This window comes from Agelaius phoeniceus, chromosome 11 (genome assembly GCF_051311805.1).
Source record: "Agelaius phoeniceus isolate bAgePho1 chromosome 11, bAgePho1.hap1, whole genome shotgun sequence".
NCBI lineage: Eukaryota > Metazoa > Chordata > Aves > Passeriformes > Icteridae > Agelaius > Agelaius phoeniceus.
The window spans coordinates 2,706,010-2,727,880 of NC_135275.1; the positions used below are offsets into that span (position 1 = coordinate 2,706,010).

Sequence of the window (21,871 nt, forward strand, 5' to 3'; positions counted from 1 at the left end):
TTTTCTCTGTGTTGGAGGCAGTTTAGTCTTGGCTGGGAGGTAAATTTCCATGGCTGATGGGAGGAGAATGGGCAGGATCTGATTCAGGAGCTGAGCATCTCTCAGTGGTGCAGGACAGAGCTGGGAGGGCTGGACCAGCACTGGGGCAGCTCCAGGTGCAGCCCCAGAGGGGAAATCTCTCTTTGGCAGGGCTTTCTAGGGGGGATAACACTGTATAACACTGTGCTCTGCTGCCCTGAGTACCAGCCTGATGATTAAGGTGCAGAATTACTACAGGCAGAGAGTTTTGGGTTTTTTTTTCTGCAAGTTTGTAAAACCATGCCTTAATTCTTTCACTGAAGTGAATGTTTATTAGGAACAGAGAAATGCTTTCCATGTTTGACATGGCCACAGCAAGGGGGTCAGAACTAGAGGATTTTTAAGATCCCTTCCAACCCCAGCTGTCCTGTGATTCCATGAAGGGTTCTGGGAGTGCTGTCACATAAATTACTGCCTGAACTGTTGTGTGACCCTTTCCATCCCACAGACCTAAGCAGGGGTCTCAGTAACCCATGTGAGGGGGGGAGGCAGTTCCTCAGGTTCAGAACCCCCCTTTTTTTGTAGGGGAAGCAATTTGTAACCTCTTCTTGTAGCTTGAACTTCAGTTCAGCTTCACCTCTCTTCTGTCTCTACCAGTAAAGCTGGAAATGTGTGAGTGGGGCTCTCCTGGGCTTTGGTTAGTGCCAGACAATTCCCTTTTCTGAGCCAGAGATGGGGTAACAGAGGCATTTTAAAACCTTTTATTCCATTTCCAGTCTCATGAGAAGGGTGAGACAATACAGATGTTATAATTCACGCTATCACAATCTATCACAATCAGAAGCTGACTATTTCCTAATTACAAAACACAATAAGCATTTCTTGGCCATCAGCTTTTTGCCACACCATGCTGTAGATGCCTTAAAGCCAATCATCTAAAACTACCCCTCATGGGTCCTACTACAATGCATCTTTCATAGTTCTATTTCTCTAAAGTATCTAGTCTTATTTGTAAGGCCATTTTTGGAAACTTTTTTCTAGCTCTGTTTTTTCTAGCTCTCTCTTAACAATATCTGTCGTATTCCATGGCATTTCTAAGTCAGCATTTCTTATCTCATATTTTGCATACAGATACATACTGTGTGGGTCTTCTGTCAGGCCCTGAGAATTCTCTACAAATCCATTTCCCACAGGTAAGAACCTTCTCTGGCTTAGGAAGCGTGGCAAGTTTTCATGTAAATACTCCACATGAAATCACCTGTGCTTGTGGAGATGTTTATTGCCTTTTACACCCTTGTGTTTAGCAGCAGCCCTGGCCTTTCCTGCTTCCAGAGGAAAATGGAGCAGTGGTACCTGGCATCACTCTCAGATATCCAGGGCTATTTTTTACTTCTGGCTTCCTACTTTGCTGCTGCTGAGCAGGCACTGTGAGCTCAGCCAGCAGACAGGGAATGTTCCTGCTGTTAAATGCAGCTGGAAGGGCTGGGTCCTGCCTCAGCAGCCCTGGCACTGGCTGTGGTGCTGCCTTTGCCCACCAGCTCCTGCTGTGGCACAGTGAGGAGAGGACCTGGCCACCTTTCCTTGGATCCAACACACAGGACAGGAGCCGAGCCCCTGAGCCTGTCCCCAGGGCTCCCAAATCCCCTCCTCTGCAGGGCAGGCTCAGGGCTGGGGTGGTGCCTTGGCCCAGCAGCTGCTCTTGCTGTGGGCTTGGCCAGCTTGGCACAACTGGTGACAGAGACTTCCAGGGGCTGTGAGTGCCCTGGGGTGGCATCTGTGCCCCCTGGCCCCTGCACCTGCCACAGCCGAGGGGTCCTGGGGGAGAGCAGGGCTGTGCTTCTGGGCAGAGGTGATGACAGGGGCATACAGAGATAAAGCTGCTCTCTGGGGCAACTTCTCCATGTCCTGATCTTTGCTTTCAGCAGGGGAATGTCTGATCCTGCTCCTGGTGAGAGCCAGGCCTGGCTGCCCCAGGGAGCTGCTCACAGGCATCATTCAGAGCAGCTTTGTGTGTCAGATTTACTACATGAACACTTGTTCTGGGTTACCTGATCTCCTCTACCCACCTCACTCTGTAAAAGTTAATTTTCTTAAAGCAGCTGCCTTCTGAATATAGGATATTTGGACTCTTACCTGCATTGTACAACTCCAGGTTATAAAGAATGATCTATGCATTACCACACTCTTAACAATTAAGTACTGTGTGAAAAAAATGTCATGAGCTTCTGGAAAATGGGATATTAATTATTGTAATAATTGGGCCTTATTGTAAGTGTGGTGAGTGATAAATGGTGTTTCTGTATATTCATTTCATATCAAGATCACTTTTATCCTTTAGTTCCAACTGTCTTGCATTAAAATTCATTCTAAAAGAAGTGTATTGAATATTTGGAGCTGGTAGCAAGGATTCACCTTTTCATTATTTTGCTGTCTCTGCTGTTTACCAGCCTTTGTGTGCTGTTTGATGGCTTTGGCACTTGCTTGGGGAATGGGAACATTTCTGGTCCCATAGAGTTGAGAGTCACCCCCCAACACCAGGAATGTCCCCAGCAGTGTTGCTCAAGGCCTGGGTGTTGTCCCCTCAGTGATCTGGTGCCATTTTAAACAGGTTCTGCTAAATCCTCTCAGTGCAGGTTCCTGCTGGAGCTGGGCTTGGAACAAAGCCAGGCTCTGACCTCTCCTGAATTTGGAAATGTGGGTTTGAGGGCTCTGTTTTGGGGCTCATGTGGGAATGACAGTCCAGTGTGAGCTCTGACTTCTTCTAATGCAATTCCAACAAAGGAACATTGCAGTCTTGGAGTCTTGTCTGAAACCAGCCCAAATAAGCTCAAGATCTGAGCTGTCCCCTCTGAAACAAGGTTCCTCAAGGAAGCTCCTGGTAATATATTCAAATATGTGCTGGGTTCTTTCTCAAGTGGTGGTTTTAGCTCCAAATACCCAGAAGAAGATGTTCCCTTTCCTCCTGAAGGAACAGCCTCTCAGCAGCCTGGTGCTGCCACAGAAATCCCCTCACCTTTATTTCAGCTGAATGGTTTGATCTGTGGAAGACTTGGTTGAAATCTAAAGTGATTCTAGTGGATATTATTTTCCTGAGCTTTGAGTAAAGAGCTGTTGCCACCAAACCCCTCTGCCAGCCCAGTCTGGAGCCCCATTTTGGGCAGGGATGGGCAGGGTGTGGAGCCCCATTTTGGGCAGGGATGGGCAGGGAGTGATGTCTCCAGAGCTGCTCTGAGCACACAAACACCCTGATGCTGCCAGCACATCCAGGTGGGTTTTTTGTTTTTGTTTTCACACCAAAGTTTCAGAGGACAGAACGCATGGGAGTCCCTGGCTGTGCCACTGGCCATGATTTCCTGGAGGCAGCTGCCTTGGGGCATGTGTTGAGCAGGAATTTTTTGCAGCATTTCTCAAGGCTTTTTTTCAGTGCCAGTTTTCCAGTGAACAGTTTGGATTGTTCCTCTCTGGTCTGCAGCCATGTGAGCAGGTGTGGGAGCAGAAATCCACAGGATGGAATGGTCAAGGTGGTTTGGTGACAGCCAAAGATGAGGCACAAACAGCATTTAAAGAGAGATCCAGCTGGCTGGAATCCAAATTGCACAGAGAATTGTGGCTCAGCAGTGCCTGTGAGTGGAAGAAGGGAATGGAATGAGAAAGGAGCAGAAATGAGTTTAAAAGCTGATATTTGCCACAGTGTTTGAGGCTCTCATTTCTGTAATTTGTAGAATAATGCAGATTTTTGCTGTCCTTTGACCTTATCCACACAATTCAGGTGCTCTGCAGGTTTTGATGAACTAGCTGAGAGAAAACTCTTTGCAATGGGGAATTGAGAAGTAAGGGCAGTGTAAATTATATAATTCCTGTACATTGGATATTGAAAGCCTTTCCCTTGTTAAGTGGCAGATTTCTGGGGCAGGGTCTTTGCTAATGCTTCTACCTAATGACAGAATTTGAGCTCTCCCCAATATCTTCAATGTCCATCAGTATCCAGGGACTGAAGTGTCCCCTTCCAGCTTTTCACTCCTGCAGGAAAGCACAACTGACTGACCTGTCTCTGGAAACATCTGGACCCAAACATCCTGGCTTTGGTATCTTGTGGAAGTGTCTCAGCTGGAAAAGTGTCCCTGAATCTCCCTGTGCTGTCTGTGCAGTCTGATGGGATCCTGAGCTGGGATCCAGCTTCTCCTGGCTCTGTCCTGTTTACCTTGCACAAATTCCACAGAGAAAATAAAATATATTCAGGCTCAGTCAGTTGTTTTCAGAATAAGACAATCTGTGAATTTTTATTTAGAATTTGGAGATCAGAAAGGCAGAAGTGTGACTTAACCCCTTCCCTGCTCCCCCAAAGTCCTGTCAGGGCTTTGGATTTGTAGCCACAGGGAAACCTGCAGGCCCTGCTGCCTCTGCAATGTTCTTTTTGTGATTTTCTTTTCCTCTAAGCCCTCTGTAGAGGTTTCCATGTGGCAGTTGAACAGCAGATAGATGATAAATACAAGAAAGCATTGAGAGGGATGAAAATCACTGGCTAGGTACTCATTTGTTCAGATTATTGTTTGCATGGATGCAAAAAATGAACCTTTAAATACTGGAAATTTAAGATCAACACTTAATAGAATAGCTTGTCTATTTTCTTAAAATGAATTCTACAGTATTATTGACTACCTGACAAACAGTGATGAATGCAGTCCCTTGGCTGCCTTCTGTTCAGGGTAAAGGCAATTAAGCACTATTATATGTTAGAATTTAACATTGCTCTGTGTGGGGATTCATTTGTGCACACTGAAATGAAAGCAGAAACGATCAACAAACATCAGTGTAATGACGTGTTCCAACCTTGATAAGGAAATTATGCCTTGTCTCTAATGGGCTCTGGGAATTTCAGGGAGCTGTTTGCCTGGGGATGATCTTACTCAGAGGATGTGAGAGCAGTGCACTCATCTCCTCACACATCCTCAGCCATCATCTGCAGCTCTGAATTAACTTACAAGGCACAAACAAAACGTCTCAAGTCTTTTACAAGCTTAATTTTTAAGTTTAAATGTCAAGAATGAAATCATCTGACTTAATAACATTGTGGGTGTGTGTGACAAGGCACCTTTCACAAAGAGCATGGAAAACAAGCTCTCAAACTGTGCCATTCCCATGCTGTGGAAGTGACAAAATGAGTAAAAAGAGTGCATCCTGCTTTTTCAGTTGTTTACAGGAACCCACCACAGCCTTTCCATTTGCTGTAAACACTTGGAACAAGTGTTGGGAGCAGTGAAGAAAGTCATGATGGAGATTGTTGGAACTGAATTGGAGTTGGAATAACTCAGAATTGCTTTTAAAGTGCTAAAACTTTGTAAAGAGGGTGTTAAGGAATGGAATACCTCTACTGAAGTTGTGTTGGTAGTTTCATTTCTATTAACAACACACAATGCTTCATTATTAAGCTTAAAACCTTCTACTATCATGCTAAGCATATTTTTCTGCAGTCTCAAGGTCTATCTTAGCCAAACTAAACCTCAAGCTATTGTTTCATGTCCTTGCTTGCTGTCACTTTTCTACTTTCAGACTTTGCAGCTGTAGGTAGCTCTAAGTTTTCTGTTCTTTCTGTTTCTGCTTTTACAACTTTCTGGAAGTCTTCTCACCTTTACTATTTCCCACATTAAGTCATTGGGTCATATTTGAAGATTCACCAGTATTTTTTTCATGAGCTTCTATTGGAATGTTCTCATCTCTGGACAAATTTGGAGTCACTAAACATAAGCCAGGCTCAGGGACCACTTTCTCAAGGCTCCATCAGTCCATTTAAAAGTCCCAGTTTCAGTGAATACTTGCTGGTCTCTTCTCCCAGAGACTGAACTGGGGGTACCTGCTGCTAAACCTGACCTGGAGAATGGGGCAGATTTTTCTGTGTGGAGACCTTGCCTTGATGTTTGTTCAGGTGAAGCTTTCTGCTGTTTTTCTTGGCTTTTCAAGTTGCTGTTATTGTCTGAGAAATTGGGATAAAACTACTACAGTGCTTCAGCATTTCTGTAATTTCCTCCAGCAGTTAGCAGTGATGTCAGTGTAATTTTCCCAGCTTAGAGTTACATTCAGTGAAATGATAAAATCAACCTGTGTTAGAATGTTTAGCTGTGAGTGAAAAAGTGGAGACAAATCTTCCCACTCTGTGAACATTTCATACCATGTTACTTCATAAAATTTTTAGTGGAGTCTTCTCTTTGTCTTAGTCTGAATTATCTAAAACTGGGTATGGCCTGAGAAATGGGATGTATCTGTAATGGTGTCAGTTTATTCAATTTACAGCCAATCTTTATTCTCTTAGCACCTACAACAGGGACTAATTTCATCCAGGAACTGCCTTTTAACCTTCCACTGATTGCCAAGAAAGGAGATGGGCAGGTTCAATGCTTCCAACATGGAAATTTCCATGTATAATATCCCAAACATCTCAGTCTCTGTTTCAGGTTAAAAAACTCCAAGCCACCACTGTGGCAATGTTCCTCACTCACAATGTTCCACACCACAATTGTGGTGCTGTTCACAGGGGTCCCAGGAGATGAGAATCTTGACTCCATGTTCCAGAAGGCTGGTTTATTATTTTATGATATATCTTATATTAAAAGAAAATGATCTATTAAAACTACACTAAAAGACTAGAAGAAAGGATTTCATCAGAAGGCTTGAATGGAAAGGAAAGGAATGATAATAAAATCTTGTGACTGACCAGACAGTCTGAGCCAGCTGATTGTGATTGGCCATTAATTAGAAACAACCACATGAGCCCAATCCCAGATGCACCTGTTGCATTCCACAGCAGCAGATAACCATTGGTTACGTTTCATTTCTGAGGCCTCTCAGCTTCTCAGGAGAAAAGATCCTAGCAAAAGGATTTTTCATGAAATGTGTCTGTGCCACACCACTAATGGGCAGGTTCCCAGCTCCTCAGGGCAGCTCAGATAATTGTAACAATGAGGATGCAGCAGGAAAAGCTTCAGTTGCCCCAGGAAAGGCCAAGTGCTCTCAGCAGAACTGGCACAGTCTGTGCTGATGTTGCCATGGGATCACCATGTCCTTGCTGCTGTCATGAGCGGGAGCACCAGTGAGCTTTGAGTTAGAATTGCTGGGTTTGTGTAGAAATTGCAGCTCCTGATGGTGGCCCAACTTTTACACCCTTATAGTGAGCAGGACAGGCTCCCAGCACAGAGAAATATCCTGTCCCCAGTCCCTGCCTCTGCACAGGAGTCTCTGCCACTGCATGGGGGCTGCCTGCTAAGCCCTGGGGCAGGAATTGTCCTGAGGGGCTGCACTGGGGCTGCAGAGGTGTCTGTGGGCAGCTTGTGCAGCACAAACTTTGTAGAGCCTGCAAGCACGGAGGTGTTGCAAGCACTGAGATGTGCTTGTCCTGTCAGCTCTGCTCTCCTGGCTCTCTGGTCAGCAGGGACCCAGTGCCAGCACCTGCAGGGCCCAGGCTGGGGCTCTGGAGTCATTGCCCAGCAGAGCTGCCTTCCATGGGGAGAGGTTTGTTTGGGAATTCATTGCTCCAGGTAGCAGTGATCCATCAAAATCACTCCACAAACTGAAGTGACTGCTCAGGTGGGGACTGTTGATTTATTGTAGAAGGAAAGGAATCTTAAATTTCAATATCTATGTAAAGAAGCCTCTGGAGTATCATCCATGTTTGATCCCTGAGCTCAGCTGTTTCCATGAGTGGAATGTTATTGCTTTTGTAATGGCAGAGTACTATCAAATTGGGCTCTTGATGGATGAGCATCCAAAAGGATGCTCTTCCCCCAGCTCTGCACCTACTGAATATCAACTTCAGTGTTGTGTTGGTTTACAGAGTGGAAGGCATTAAATTTCTAACACATGCTAAGAGCTGACCCCTGAGAAGGCAAAGCTGTTTAAGCAATTAATGATTGAGTGCCAGATAAATGTTATCATCATTTCATTGGCTTGTGCCAGTACCACTCATTGGGTGTTGTTTAAATTTCACTGGCAGCTCAAGCACAGCTAAAAATAAATTCATTTGTTTATAGACTTCTTTGACAACAGCCAAATAAACCCACACTGTGTTGTTTTGAACAGGAGGCCCAGAGCCAGCTGAGTGCTCCCTTGGAGTGTGGCTGGTGGGTGCCTGAGGTTGGTTCTACAGCTGCTTTTCCCCTCCCACCCCAGTTTTATTTCCATTAAAGCTTTTCCAGGGCTGTGTGCTCCTGCTGAAGTGCAGGTGTGAGTTTGCAGTGTGAGCAGCAGCCCCTGCTTTGTGCTCATGGGGCAGAGCACAGAGAGACTAAAAGTGGCAGCAGGGGAACTGTCCATGCTTGGGGCTGGAGCTGCAGGGCAGAGAGGGATCCTGAGCCCTTGAGGGCATGTCCATAAATCAGAGGGAACTTGGAGCAGTCCAGCAGTGCTCCAGAGGTCACCTGGGCTTCCTGGCAGGAGAGCAGAGAGAAACTTCACATTATTCCAGCTCAAGGACAGGAGGAGGTGAAGGAAGATAAGGAGGAGGACAAATGACATCAGCTGTGGTATCTCCAGTTGTGAGATACTGGGGTTTGGATGTCCTGGAGCTGCAGAGCTCTGGAATGAACAAATGCTTCTTGTAAGAAGAGGAAATGCTGAGACAAAATGTCTTGGCAGTAAAAATAATTCTGAGAAGGTTGCAGTGGGAATAGCCTGACTTGCTGTAGGAACTGGGCATCTGTACCTCTCTCTCTGAGGGATGTGTCAGGAAAATTAACCCACAAAAAACCGAGATTTATGTCCAAAAAGGAGACAGAGGAGTCCTTTTACTTTATTTGAATAAAGGGAGAGGCCATGGGGCATTCCTCTGGGATCTCTCAAATTTTTGGAGGACACAGCCTCTTTTTTTATCCCAATTTCCCATTTCCCTTCTCTCTTTCCCCATTGGCTGAGGTACTTGAGAGATACAGACTTCCCAAAACACCTGATACCAGAGATTTCCCTCTAATGTATAACCCTCCCTTTTAACTGTTAATTCTTATGGAATTTAGGATTTTTCCCCATTGTTCCTTTCATCTTTCAATGCCCAGTTTCATTCATCAGCAAACCTAGAGTTTGTTTGTACAGACAAATCCATCATTGCTCCCAGATGTGTGGAGAAGTTCCTGCCCAAGCTGGGAGCTGAGCCCTGCTCACCCTGCCCTCTGCTCTGTGCCAGGGCAGAGCTGCAGCCGCTCTCCTGGGGGAGCCAGGGCTTGCCTGCTCCCAGCTGGGAACTGTCACAGGCATCTTTCATGGAAAACCCTTTCCTTTGCATTTTTCCTCCTGAGAAGCTGAGAGGCCTCAAGAACAAACTGTAACCAATGGTTATCTGCTGCTGTGGAATGCAACAGGTGCATCTGGAATTGGGCTCATGTGGTTGTTTCTAATTAATGGCCAATCACAGCCCAGCTGGCTCGAACAGAGAGCTGAGCCACAAACTTTTGTTTTCATTCCTTCCTATTCTACTCTTAGCTAGCCCTCTGAGGAAATCCTTTCTTCTATTCTTTTAGTATAGTTTTAATCTAATATATATCATAGAATAATAAATCAAGCCTTCTGAACCATGGAGTCAGATCCTCATCTCTTCCCTCATCCTCAGACCCCTGTGCACACCATCACAGGGTTCTTGGAGCTGTGCTGGAGCAGATGGGCCAAAATGCAGTGAATCATCTTGGTGAGATAATGCCCAAAGAAAGCACAGAATCCCAGCCTGCTCTGGGCTGGGAGGGGCTCAAAGCCCATCCAGTGCCAGCCCTGCCATGGCAGGGACACGTTTCCCTGTCCCAGGCTGTTGCTGGAGCAGTGTCACACTGCCAGGGATCCAGGGCAGCCATCCTGGGCAACCTGGTGATTTGTTTTTTTTAATAGGAGCAGTGTAAAATGTTATGAGGTAGTTTTGAGCAGAGAGAACTCAGCTCAGAGGTACAGAACTGTGAATGTTCTCTTGCTAGGGGCCAGTGGGGATGGACAGGATCTGCTTTCACTTAAGGTGGTTATGTCACCAAAAGCAAGAGTGAAATATATTACTGTGAACAGTGACACCAATTTTTTTTTCTCTGAGGATTTAAAAAAAACCCCAAACAAACAATAAAACACCAAAAACTCTCACTCAACAGCAAAACCTCTGAAGACTCATTGGTTGTGTCCAGGTCAGTGTGAGCTGCTGGAAAGTGTTTTGACCTAAAGGACAAAAATAAGATGTGGCAATGTCAAGAGGCAATTGAAAATACCAAACTGTGAATTGAGGGAAAACCAGGTAGAGCTGATTGTGCAGGAATCTCTCAGGGAATGTTTGAGTAACACTTCTGGGGGATAAAAAAGGTATTTGAAGTAAAGCTTCTAAAAGCTGAATGGATTAGTGGTTAAAACTCTCCCTGAAAGTTGGGATGGTACTGAAGGTTGTTTGGGGACTGATTTTAAGAAAGGAGCAAAGCCACCCCACAAACCATGTTAAACACTGCCTTTCTCCACTCAGCCCCTAAAAAAATAGTCAAAAAACCTGACTGAAATAAATCCCAAAAATCAAACAAAGCAAACAAAAAAACCCCTCCAAAACCCTTCTGAGGCATTTTCAGAAGTGAAGAACTGGGCTGTGTTGCTCCATTCAGTGCCAAGATAATTTCAAAAACCTGTAACCTCCAGATTCTCAAAGGAAGGACATTTTCCATGGGGGTGGCTGTGCCAGTAACCACTGCAGGTTGTGGGACAGATGGAAGCTGACTAATAGCAAGAAAACCATTAGCTGTAAGTACAGCCATTATAATTGAAACTGAAGCCTCCAGGCATCCAGAGAGAAGCCAAGAATCCTGACTATGGGATTGTCTGGGTGTTTTTGTAGCTTCTGCATGCAGACTTAATAGTTACAAATTACAGTGTTTCTACAGATTTAACTGAGAGTTGAAATAAAACAAGTTGAAGACTTAAATCCCATTCTTTATGCAGTCTGTCTGGTGAGTTATAGCAGTAGAACACACACTTGGTTTTGTCTTAATCTTTTCAGGTTTTCTAATTTAGTCTTAATTGGAGGAAAGAATTACATCAAAGGCAGCAGAACTCCTGTGGCATTTGGAATTCCCAAGGGGCTCAGGTTGGCTTCAGGGGCAGATGAACACAAAATAATTGGACTTAAACATCCTTTAGGAAGGGATTGTTCCCTGTGAGGGTGGGCAGGCCCTGGCACAGGTGCCCAGAGCAGCTGGGGCTGCCCCTGCATCCCTGGCAGTGCCCAAGGCCAGGATGGACAGGGCTTGGAGCCGCCTGGGACAGTGGAAGGTGTCCCTGCCATGGCAGGGGTGGCACTGGATGGGATTTAAAATCCTGTCTCATCCAAAGCATTCTGGGATTCTGTGATGTACCAGGAATGATCTGTGGAGCCCAGCAGCTCCTGTCCTGAGTGGTGACAGGGCCCTTCCCAGGACAGGACACAGCAAATCCAAGGACAGCTTGATGACTTTAAGTGTTTCAGGTTCTCTCATGTTTGGCACCATCCTGAGCACTACTGAGTGAGGTTAATCCAGAGGGTGAGTTTGTTGAGGCTTTAGTACTTTCCTTACATCTTTGTGTTCCATTTAGTTTGTTCTCTAGAAGCACCATCAGTTGTTTCTAGAAAATATTTTTGCTGTTTTAATGGCAAATCACTCAGACTTCTCAAAATCTGTGTGTGGAATTTAAGGAGCAGATGCCCCTGGAAACAGGACCTGTGTGTAGTTTACCCTGGGTGTAGTAAACCCTGTAGTTTACCCTGAACATTTCATCCATACAGTGCCTCGGTTGAAATTGCATGGGGAGGTTTCCAGGGCTGGGTTTTGTAATTACTGTTGGGTCAGTGAATGAATTCCTGGGGTGGAGGGTTGATGGCAGCTGTCCCCATCAGTGTCACTGTTTGTTCTTTCTCCTCATGGAATAAACATAGATCTTGTCTTGTATGAAAGATCAGGGGAGAGCTGGAAGGGTCTCAAAGCCTGAGGATTAAGGACATAAATTTCATGTGCAGAAAATGTCTTGTTCTTGTTGGAGGCTCTTGGCCTTTAACTCTCTGATCCTGCCTGTATCCAAAGTACATTTTGACAAAAACCCTCTGCAGGCAGTGGATTTTATTAAGGAACATGGAAACACTCGATACAAATGAAAGATGAAACTTGATTCGATAATTTTCCAAATGTTTATGGCTGATGATTGCATGTTGAGAGGCTGAATTGATGATAAAGTGTTCTGCTGTGAGTATCTTCATAGTCTGAGAACCATTTAGCTGCTGTTGGAGGCAGGAAGGATCTCTAAAAGGGACCATAATTGGAGCCATGATTGTTGAAAAGCCTCACTTTTTCTGAATGTAAGATAAAAGGATGAGCTGCTTGTTTAAACCCCATTTTAGGAGAGATTTTTCTTTCTTTGTAAAGCCTTACCTGGAAATGGAAAGAGGTCTGAAATAATCCTGTGCTGTGGCTTTCCACTTCTGCTCACCCTTCATTCAAGCTGAAATAATGCCTTCTCTATTCAATATTCCACATTCAGTACAGGTGATTGCCACAGGCTAATGCTGCTTAATCCTGCCTTGTCCTTCTGCAGAAAATAAGTGGTGACAGGAATGTTGGGGAGAGATTTCTGATGTGCAGTTAGATATGAAAAATTTCCTGTGCAGCTCCTCAGTACCTGTGGGGTTAAACTGCAGTTCTCTCCCTCAGCTGTTAAAAAGCCACTCCACACCTCAGTTAATGAATGGAGCTGGAAAAGCACATTTAAAGGAATTTTGCTTGGGAAGTTGCTCTTCCCTGAGCTGGGGTAGGGACAGACAAGGCTGCAGGTCAAAGGTGCAGAAATAACTGGATTGGAAAGTTTCAGCTGCAGGGGAAAATAAGGAATTGACTCACTTGTAAAATGATAAATGGAGTAAGAATGAGGTGTTTTTCAAACAGAATGGAGGCAGCCTTTCAGTTTTCTGAATTTTTTTTTTTCTTAAAAGCTGTTCCAAATTATAAACAATTGAAGGAGAGATGGAGCAAGGAAAAGAGGTAAAATGGTTTTGAGGGCTCATAAACCAAGGATATTTTTTTTCATATTTTACCACTTGAGATTCAAGTCTTCATTCTGGTGCTGACTTTAAGATCACCCCTTGCTTGTCAAAGCGAAATATTTTCTTCCCTTCCATATGGCCCTTTGGCAGGGCTCTTACTTAGATCATCAATTGGCTGCTCTGTGCAGCTTAATGGCTTCATCTTGTGAGACAGGGGCTGGAGAGAGGCTGCAGGGATGGGTGAGAGAGGAGCTGGAGGGAGGCACAGGGATGGGTGAGAGGCACAGGCTGCAGGGATGGGTGGCACAGGGGCTGGAGAGGGGCACAGGGATGGGTGAGAGGCACAGGCTGCAGGGATGGGTGAGAGGCTGCAGGGATGGGTGGCACAGGGGCTGGAGAGGGGCACAGGGATGGGTGAGAGGCACAGGCTGCAGGGATGAGTGAGACAGGGGCTGGAGACAGGCACAGGCTGCAGGGATGGGTGAGACAGGGATGGGTGAGAGGCACAGGCTGCAGGGATGGGTGAGAGGCTGCAGGGATGGGTGGGACAGGGGCTGGAGAGGGGCACAGGGATGGGTGAGAGGCACAGGCTGCAGGGATGGGTGGGACAGGAGCTGGAGAGGGGCACAGGCTGCAGGGATGGATGGGACAGAGGCTGGAGAGGGGCACAGGCTGCAGGGATGGGTGAGACAGGGATGGGTGAGAGGCACAGGCTGCAGGGATGGGTGGGACAGGGGCTGGAGAGGGGCACAGGATGCAGGGATGGATGGGACAGGGGCTGGAGAGGGGCACAGGGATGGGTGAGAGGCACAGGCTGCAGGGATGGGCTGTCCTGGAGCTCTTCATCCCCCAGACCCTCCACACCCCAAAGTCCCCTCTGCTGCAGGAGGGGGAGCAGGGAGCAAAGCTTCCTCCTGTGTGTTCTGCTTGGCTGTGTTTCCTGGGATGCCATGGAATCCCAGTGATCACAATCCCATTTTCTGTGCACCTGGAGGGGCTGTGCTGAGGGCAGAACTGGCCAGAATTGGTGACAGGGCTGTGACCCCTCAGGGCAGAGCAGCTGCTGGGCTCTGCTCCACCTTCCAGAGGGGACACCCAACACTCTGGGCAGAACCCAAACATGTCCCAGCCCATCTGTTTAGAGCACAGCAGCTTGGGGCTGCCCCAGGCGTGCCAGGGCGATGGCACCTCCCTGCCCTGCTCACAGGGCCAGCAGCACTCCTCTGCTCGGGCCCAGAACCCGAGTTTACCCCGTGTTCAGCAGCTGCTGGGGGCTGTTGTGCTCCAGGTGGGGCCCCTGTCCCTGCTGGGGAGCTGCTCTGCCCTGCTGAGCACACAGATGGTCCCAGCAGCCGCGCTGGGAGGCACCAGGTTGGAAGCAGCAGCACTGCCTGCTCTGCAGCCTGGCTCTTCCTCCAAACCATTTCCAGGCATCAGGAGAGCCCAGGATACTGAAAAACCCCTGCTGGCTGCAGGTGAGGCGGGCAGGGCTCTGCTCACTCAGAGCATATGGCACAGGGCTGGGCAGGGACAGCAGGCTGGGCTCCTGCAAATCCCTCCTCAGAGACCTCTGAGAGTTTGGAAGGGACATTTCTTGGACAGCAGTGGCTGAAAGCAGTCCAGGAATGGATATAACAAGCTTGTTATGGAGCCCATATGCCAGGAGCTGCATTTCCATGGTATTTATCATAGGATCACAGGATGGCTCAAGTTGGAAGAGACCACTGGAGGTCATCCAGGCCAAGCTCCCTGCTCAGGCAGGGCTCCCTGGAGCTCAGGATTGTGTCCAGATGGCCAGGCTGGAGCAGAGAATGCAGTGAGTTATCTGTGGGAGATAAGTGGCTGCTGCCTCTCATGGGCTGGGATGTGTCTGCTGGGGCCAAACACGACAGAAATGGGATCTATGATCTATGGAAGTGGCTCTTTTCAGTGCTCCTGTCCAGGCTCACAGTTAGAATTCACTTTAAAGGGTAAAAGAAAAAAAAAAAAAAAAGGCTATTTTCTCACCATGGTCTGTGTGTAACAGCTTTGTAAGGACTGAGGAACTTTTGTGGTCACTGCCACACGAGCAGTGCATTCCCAGAGCTGGGATGGGGGATTCTGCTGAGGCTGGAGGTGCTCTGCACAAATAGGAGTGCACACAAACTGCACAGAGCACATCTGTGTTAAAAAAGGGCATCTGCAATATTAACTGTCACTTAAGATGGCTAAAAAGTTCATTTCTTTAATGGGAGTTGGAGAAAATAAGGACAAAAGGAATGTGATTAATGATGTTCTGGGTGAAATACTGTGCTGTCTTATTGAACATGGTTAATTGGTGATGGTAGGTCTAAAATCCAGTCAATTTAGCAAACAGGTTCTTTTTAAGCAGTCAGTCTTTTGTTGTGCTGTAACACAGAGCTCACAGCACAGCCCAGCAGAGCTCCTGGGCCTCACCTGGGAATTGTCTGGTTTTGGGGGAAGCCCTTCCAGCAGTACCTGGTGGTCTCCACAGCACACAGCAGGAACTGGGCACATCCCCTCTGCCTTTTGTTCCAAATGGTGCCTGAAAATGCCTCTTACATAAGTGCCCTTGGATTCTGCAGTGGGTGATTCACAGGTTTAGCTCACATTAACTCTCTGCATGATGCCATCCATGTGGGAGGTGCTGTCCTTTCATGCTCGAGCTGCCACAAGATCATGGGCCAAGCAGCAGCCCAAATTTAGCTTGTATGTATTGCTGATGTGACTTTTAAATCTGTTTGGGGCTTGATGGAAACTTCTTTTTCAGCTTGGTGGTGGGAAATCACATCTAAACTGCTCTCTGCACTCAGAGTGTATTTATGGGGCTTTTTGAGGGTGGGAGCAGTGGACTGGTGCCCAGTGAGTTGAAATGTGTGGAACACTGAGACAAATGAACCAGAAGGCTTTTGATACATTCATCATGACATCCAGCCAGTTTAAAAACATGGAATAAGATCAGAGATACAGGTTTTTTGTATCTTGAAGTTACCAAAAGTCCTGGGACCTTAGTGTGAGATTGGTACCATTATAGCTTAGTTGGAATTTTGTGGGAGGCTGTGGTGAGTTTGTTTAATTGTGTTGATGAAGAGGTGTTCACCCTGTTGTGCATAATGACTGAATCTTGCTGAAGGGACTTAATTAGTGGTGAAATTCATCATTTTTCTCATCCTGACACTCACCTTGTTAAAATGCTACTGACTGGGCAGTTCTTACTAGGTTTTTTATCACTTCTTTCAAGTCTTCAGTCCAGTAGAATCTATTGACTCCACCCAACACACAGAGCCTTGCTGGCCACAGCTCTTGGGAAGGAGAATTGTTGGGGAAGATGAAACAGGAAAGCCTTATAAATATGATTGTCTGGCAAAAGATTCTGAGAATATAGAAACTATAAGCAAGATTGAAAGGAAAGCAAGCTTTGAGATCCCTCAGTTACTGAACAACTGGAAAACAATGGTGTGGCCAGCTGAAGGTAATCCCCTTGTCATGAAACAATGCCCTCTGCTTGCAGACAGGCCCAAGGGTCAGAGCAGACCCTGCTGGCTTGGCAAAAGGGGCCCAAAGAGGAGTTTTTAGGGTTTAAAATATAACACAGTATGGTAATGTAGTGATTCTTATAGGCTGTATGGAAATGCTATAGGATTTGTATCTTGTACTAGATTGGTTAGTGAGAATGAGAATATTCAACACAGAAGAAGATTTATGGTATTGTAACTGGAGCCTTGCTCTCTTACCCTTTTACTCCCTTACTCTCACCCTCTCATCCTCTCTCCCCTCTCTTCTCTCAGTCCTGCTCCAGCTGTGCCTGGCAGCTCCCAGCAGGGCCCTGCACCCAGGCCCTTTGCAATGAACCCCAAGTTCCTGTCCTGGCTGCAGAGATCTCTGCTCTCCATCCATCCCCACCGTGCTGCCCCCGATGCTCCTAAAGAGAATCTCCACTGCCTGTGGGCTGGGTGGGACAGCCTTGGAGCAGCCTGGTCTGCTGGGAGCTGTCCCTGCCCACAGGAGATGGGCTTTAAAGTCCCCTCCAACTCAATTCCCAGTTTGTACATTGCTGGCAGTGCTCTGCTGCTCATGCAGACCCTTTAAGCAGGGCTGGAATATTGTAAAATCAGGTGAGCCCAAATCTGGGAATGATTGGCATCTGATTCCAAGGCTTTGGAATGCTCAACACTGGCTTTATTAAAACTATACTGTATTACATTACAACTATATTAGAGAGATACTATACTGCACTATATCATACTTACTTCTAACTAACTGCTGAAAACTCGTGGCTGTCAGCCAACAGTCCCAGCACACACACACGTGGATCCAACTGGTCAATGAATCAAAACACCCTCCCCAGAATCCAATCAAGCCATCCCTTCAGGTAAATAATCTTCCAGCACATTCCACAGGTTCAGAACAACAGGAGCAGCAAATGAGATAAGAATTGTTTTTTCTTTCTCTGAGGTTCCTTGCTGCAATTCCCAGGAAATATCCTTGGGAAGTTGTGCCTTGCTTTTCTCAGTGTAAGGGCAGGACAGTGGCTGAGCTGGGAGGTTTTATTCCAGCTTGACTCCGTTCCTGAGGCTGCTCTTCCCAGACTCCTGGGAGGAGAGTGTTGCTTTCCTTGGCAGAGCTTTGCACATTTGCTGGGATCCACGGGGGCACAGAACATCATTCACACCCAGCAGGCTCGAATAACAATCCTGGAAAGCTCTAATAGCCTTTAGATGGGGTTGGAGGTTTCCTGGCAACATCTGCCTGGGTTTGAAATGCTGCTCAGAACATTCACCTGCAGGAACCTCACACTGTTCACTGCTCCTCATACCAGGAGTATCATTTCTGTGGCCATCAAAGAATTCTCTCTGGAGCTCTTTCCCTTCAAGGTAATCAGTTCCTCTGCATTACAGATGCTGGAAGATTTCAAACACTACAGAAGAACAACCGGTGCTGGGTGCAGTTTTGAGGCACTTTCTGTGCTCAAAGCAAGGCTTAATCAAATGCATTGATCCTTGTAGTGCTGTGTAAAGGTTCAGTTCAATCTTTTCCTTTTGTGAAAAATGGAATTAGAATGCTCTGTAATACTTGGTCACTGTGTACTCCAAGAGTCTCCTACAGTAGCACCAGATCCTGTGGCTTGTGAGAAGATGCATTTCAGATGGAGTCTGATTATTCAGTGGATGTCTGACATGCTGTTAGAAACCTTGGCTTTTCCCCAGTTCTTTTTATTCTGATGGAAGTGACAGCTCCAAGGAGGTGAGATCTGAGTGGGATTCCTACCACAGGGGTGGCTCTGTGAACTATTTAAAGCCCTGTCCATTTGTGGGTTCTTGCAGAAAGGTTTCACTTCTGCTTTTGGCTGGTTTTGTACCACACTGTGCACCCCCAAACACGAATCCTAGACAAACAGAGTTTCAGAACTGTTGAAAACCACTTGCTGTATACTTTTACAGGACATTGCCACAACTCACTGTCCAGATAAAGTATCTGCTCAGCTAGGAATTGTTGTGGATCTCAGTCCATATCACACACACCTTGATGGTTCTGAGCAGTGTTTAATGTGGAAAATGATTACTCTAATGAGCAAGAGGAAAGCTGGTCCTGGAGCTGCCTTTGGAAGCAGATTTGCCTTGTGCTGTTCCCCTCTAAGTGCAGCTTTAGGTGTCAACAACAAATCAGATGCCACAGGGCTTTCAGCTTGTTTATTCTGGCTCTTGGGGGGAATAATGAGAATTGAACATTTCCTGCTGGCGTGAGCAGAAATCTTTGGGATGAGGAAAAGCCACTGAAGGAGCTCTGCTGCTGCTGCTGCTGAGGTTTTGAGGTCCTGCTGTCACCTCAGTGAAGAGGAGGCCTGGGAATGGGAACCTCTCACATTCCCAATCTGAAGGGCTTTTCCATCTTGTGCTTTTCCCTACGTTTTCTTTGAAATTGTGTTATTCCTGTAAATGGTCGCCAGTTTTTAGGAGCTGACACTTCCCACCAAGGATGGTTTGTCGGAAAATTGCCAACCAAGTCAGCAATTGGAAGCCAAGGTAGTTGGCTTGTTGTACTCCTGCATGGGGGTTTTATAGGAGGGTAGTGGTGACAAAGAGAAATCCTTGTGGTGGTGGGAGTGGAGCTGGTTTCTGAAATATCCATGATTTGGATATGGACTGTCAGATGGTGATGGCAGTACTTAGTGAAACTCAAAAATCATTCAGGATTTTAATGGTCACTTTGGTTTGCATCCCCCTGTAAACCTCAAGTGCTGGGGTTTTTTGTTTTTCTTTACATTTGGTTTTTGGTTCAAGGTTTGTTATGGTACCTGTTCCTCCTGGCATCTGCCTGCAATGAAATTACAGTAATTACTACTGTAGGAAAGTAATTTCTGCCTCTCTTGGCTATAACAATCTCAAAAAGGATGTGTTTCACTGTATTTCCTACTGAGAATGAAATTCCTGGGGTCAGGAAGAAGGCAAACTTGTACTTCAATAGGAATGCAATATTGTAATATTTAGCTCTACTCAAAATGAAATCTTGGAAACCATCCAGGGCTAAGGGGAGAAATCTGGGAGAACATTGTGTGACATTTATCTCATCAGTGATACCACTCAGATATCTAAATGGAATCTGTGCTGTTCCAAGTACTACAGCACAGAAGATATTCTCTTTATTGTGCACTTTTAAATTTTTTTTTTCCTTTAGGGTCTACCTTGAAATAAATCATGCAAGATACTGCCAGAAGCCTTTTCCCCTTTCTCCTTGTCTCAGCTGTGCCAGTATCATTTCTTTTGTGTGGGTCAAAAGGAAAAAAGCTAACCCAGAGCCCAGCACATGCTTCCTGTGTGAGCAGGAACATTAAATATTGATCCCCAATCCTGCCTCTCAAAGAATGCTCAAAGAAAATCGAATGCTCTGTCTCAGACTACAAGCAGTGGTTTCTTTCAGCTCTGTGTTCATTCAGCTCTGCTCATCAATTACTCATTCCCTGAGCAAAATTGACCCGCTCTGAGCAACTCTTCAGAATTTACTCGAGTAAATCTTACCCTTGAAAATGCAAATGTAGCAGCTGAGAAATTTCCCAGCTTTTCTGGGAAACCTGAAAATAAAGAAGGGGTGGTGGGCCCCCTTTGCCTGTTTGCTGGGCTGGGAGGTGATCAGCTGGAGATCCCCCTCACCCCCCTGGAAACAGTCCTGGGGCTCCAGGGAGAGCAGGAATGGGCTGCAGGACTTTGGGGATTTGGGTGCCCGGTGCCACCTCAGTGACGCTGGCTGGCTCCGAGCACTGGGACACGTTGTCCCTGCTGGATGAGTTTGTTATTCCAGAGGAGAGGCAGGGAATGAAGCCATTAATTGTTGTCTCCTGTATTTGGGAACTTGAAAGCAGAAGCAATTACAGGAACATCTCTCCCAGTGCAAGGTGTGTGCTCTGCCAGATGGAATTCACTGAGAGCTGAGTGTGGGGAGGTGGCACCTGAACACTGCATTCAGTAATTTCTTCATTACTCCTGGGAGTGCAGGGCTGAGCTCAGCTTCGTGGGACTTCTGCATTGGGAAAACTGCTCTGAAGTTGTTGTGTCTATTAAATACAACTGGTTTTTCTTTAGTTCCTAAAGAACTTTGGGGAGGCAGCTTTGGGAGTGAGGGAGGAAAGGAATTGGGCAAATGGTTCTATGTTTTCTTCTGGATTTTTGTTTGGTCCTGAAATTTGAATATTATGTTCCCATTTCTCCTTGGAGATGAAATCCTGTTCAGTGTGAATAATCCTGAATTAAGTTTCTTTGCTTAAAAATATTGGGAAAAGAGGAGAGGCTTGGTTCCATGTTTGATTGATGAAATTATCTCACCTTTAACCTGCCCCTCTGTAACTTAAGACATCTTATCTCTCCTTTTTGCACATTTCTGAAATTCACAGAAGTGTGAGGTTTTAAAGATTTTAAATTACCTTTATTTGCCAACCTTGGCCCCTTCTGAGTGTCTGATAAAGCTGAGTGTTGGATTCCAGAACTATTTGCCTGTGACCTTTTCAGCTGAAGTGTGAAGAAGAGATGAAGACAAAAATTAAAATGTACAAAATAATCTGCCTCTAGAATAGTGTCAGAGTGCTGCTTCCCACTTGTAAGGATGGAAAATAAATCTCTGTGCATGTTTGAGGAAGATCTTTATTGAGGATTCAGGGTGTGTCACCTGTTTGAATATTGCAGTTATTGACTTCAGCTGTTAACTGGGTTTTAACTTCTAACAGATTTCCTAGAAGCCTAAGTAGATGTGTTTCTTTTCTAAATGTCTTATTAGCAGAAAAAGTACAACAAGCCCTAGAGACACTCACTGAAGTACAGAGGGAGGGCATGCTTGAGAAGGTACATGGCTTTTGAATGATAAATGCTGGAAATAACTGTGTCCTAAGTATTTGTGTATTACTTTACAGGTCTGAAGGTGACAGCTCAAGAAGCCTCAGGTATGTGTGCATCATCTTGATTTCTTTGTTCTAAGAAAGTACTTTATTTAAAAGCATTAAATAGAAATCGATTTTTTTTAATGTGGGCATTTTATTGTTGGTGCTTAGCATGCCTTTGGTGTTTGAGTAAAGGTTCTTCTCCCTTGGAGGAGTTACTGAATGCTTCTGTCTCCAGCGTGGTTTGGGAGTGAGGGATTAGTTTGGATCATTACAAAACATTGATGGTTAGTTCCTGGTGCTCCCCATCCCAGTTCCTGTCACCAGCCCTGTGTCCTGGGAGCTGTGTGCCAGCTGCTGCCAGTCTTGGGGCAGCATCTGTGCTCAGGGGACATCCATGCACTTGTCTGGCTTTCTTAGCAGTCTCCTCCACCTGTCAGAGAGAGCCTTTGTTGACTCATTATTGCAGTGCTCATTCTGCACTTGGA

General features: G+C 46.0%; 1 protein-coding gene across 10 annotated transcripts in view; it reads left to right on the plus strand.

Moving 5' to 3' along the window:
- LOC129124858 (IQ motif and SEC7 domain-containing protein 3-like) overlaps positions 1-21,871 on the plus strand; it is a 157,283-nt gene that overhangs the window by 37,373 nt on the left and 98,039 nt on the right. For all 10 annotated transcript variants that reach the window (XR_013183854.1, XR_013183852.1, XR_013183853.1 and 7 more), the window contains exon 2: positions 21,417-21,446. Coding sequence is in view for 2 of the 10 variants with exons in the window: in XM_077184516.1 (XP_077040631.1) it covers positions 21,417-21,446 (30 nt within the window). In the remaining 8 variants the exon portion in view is untranslated. The remainder of the gene's footprint in view (positions 1-21,416; positions 21,447-21,871) is intronic.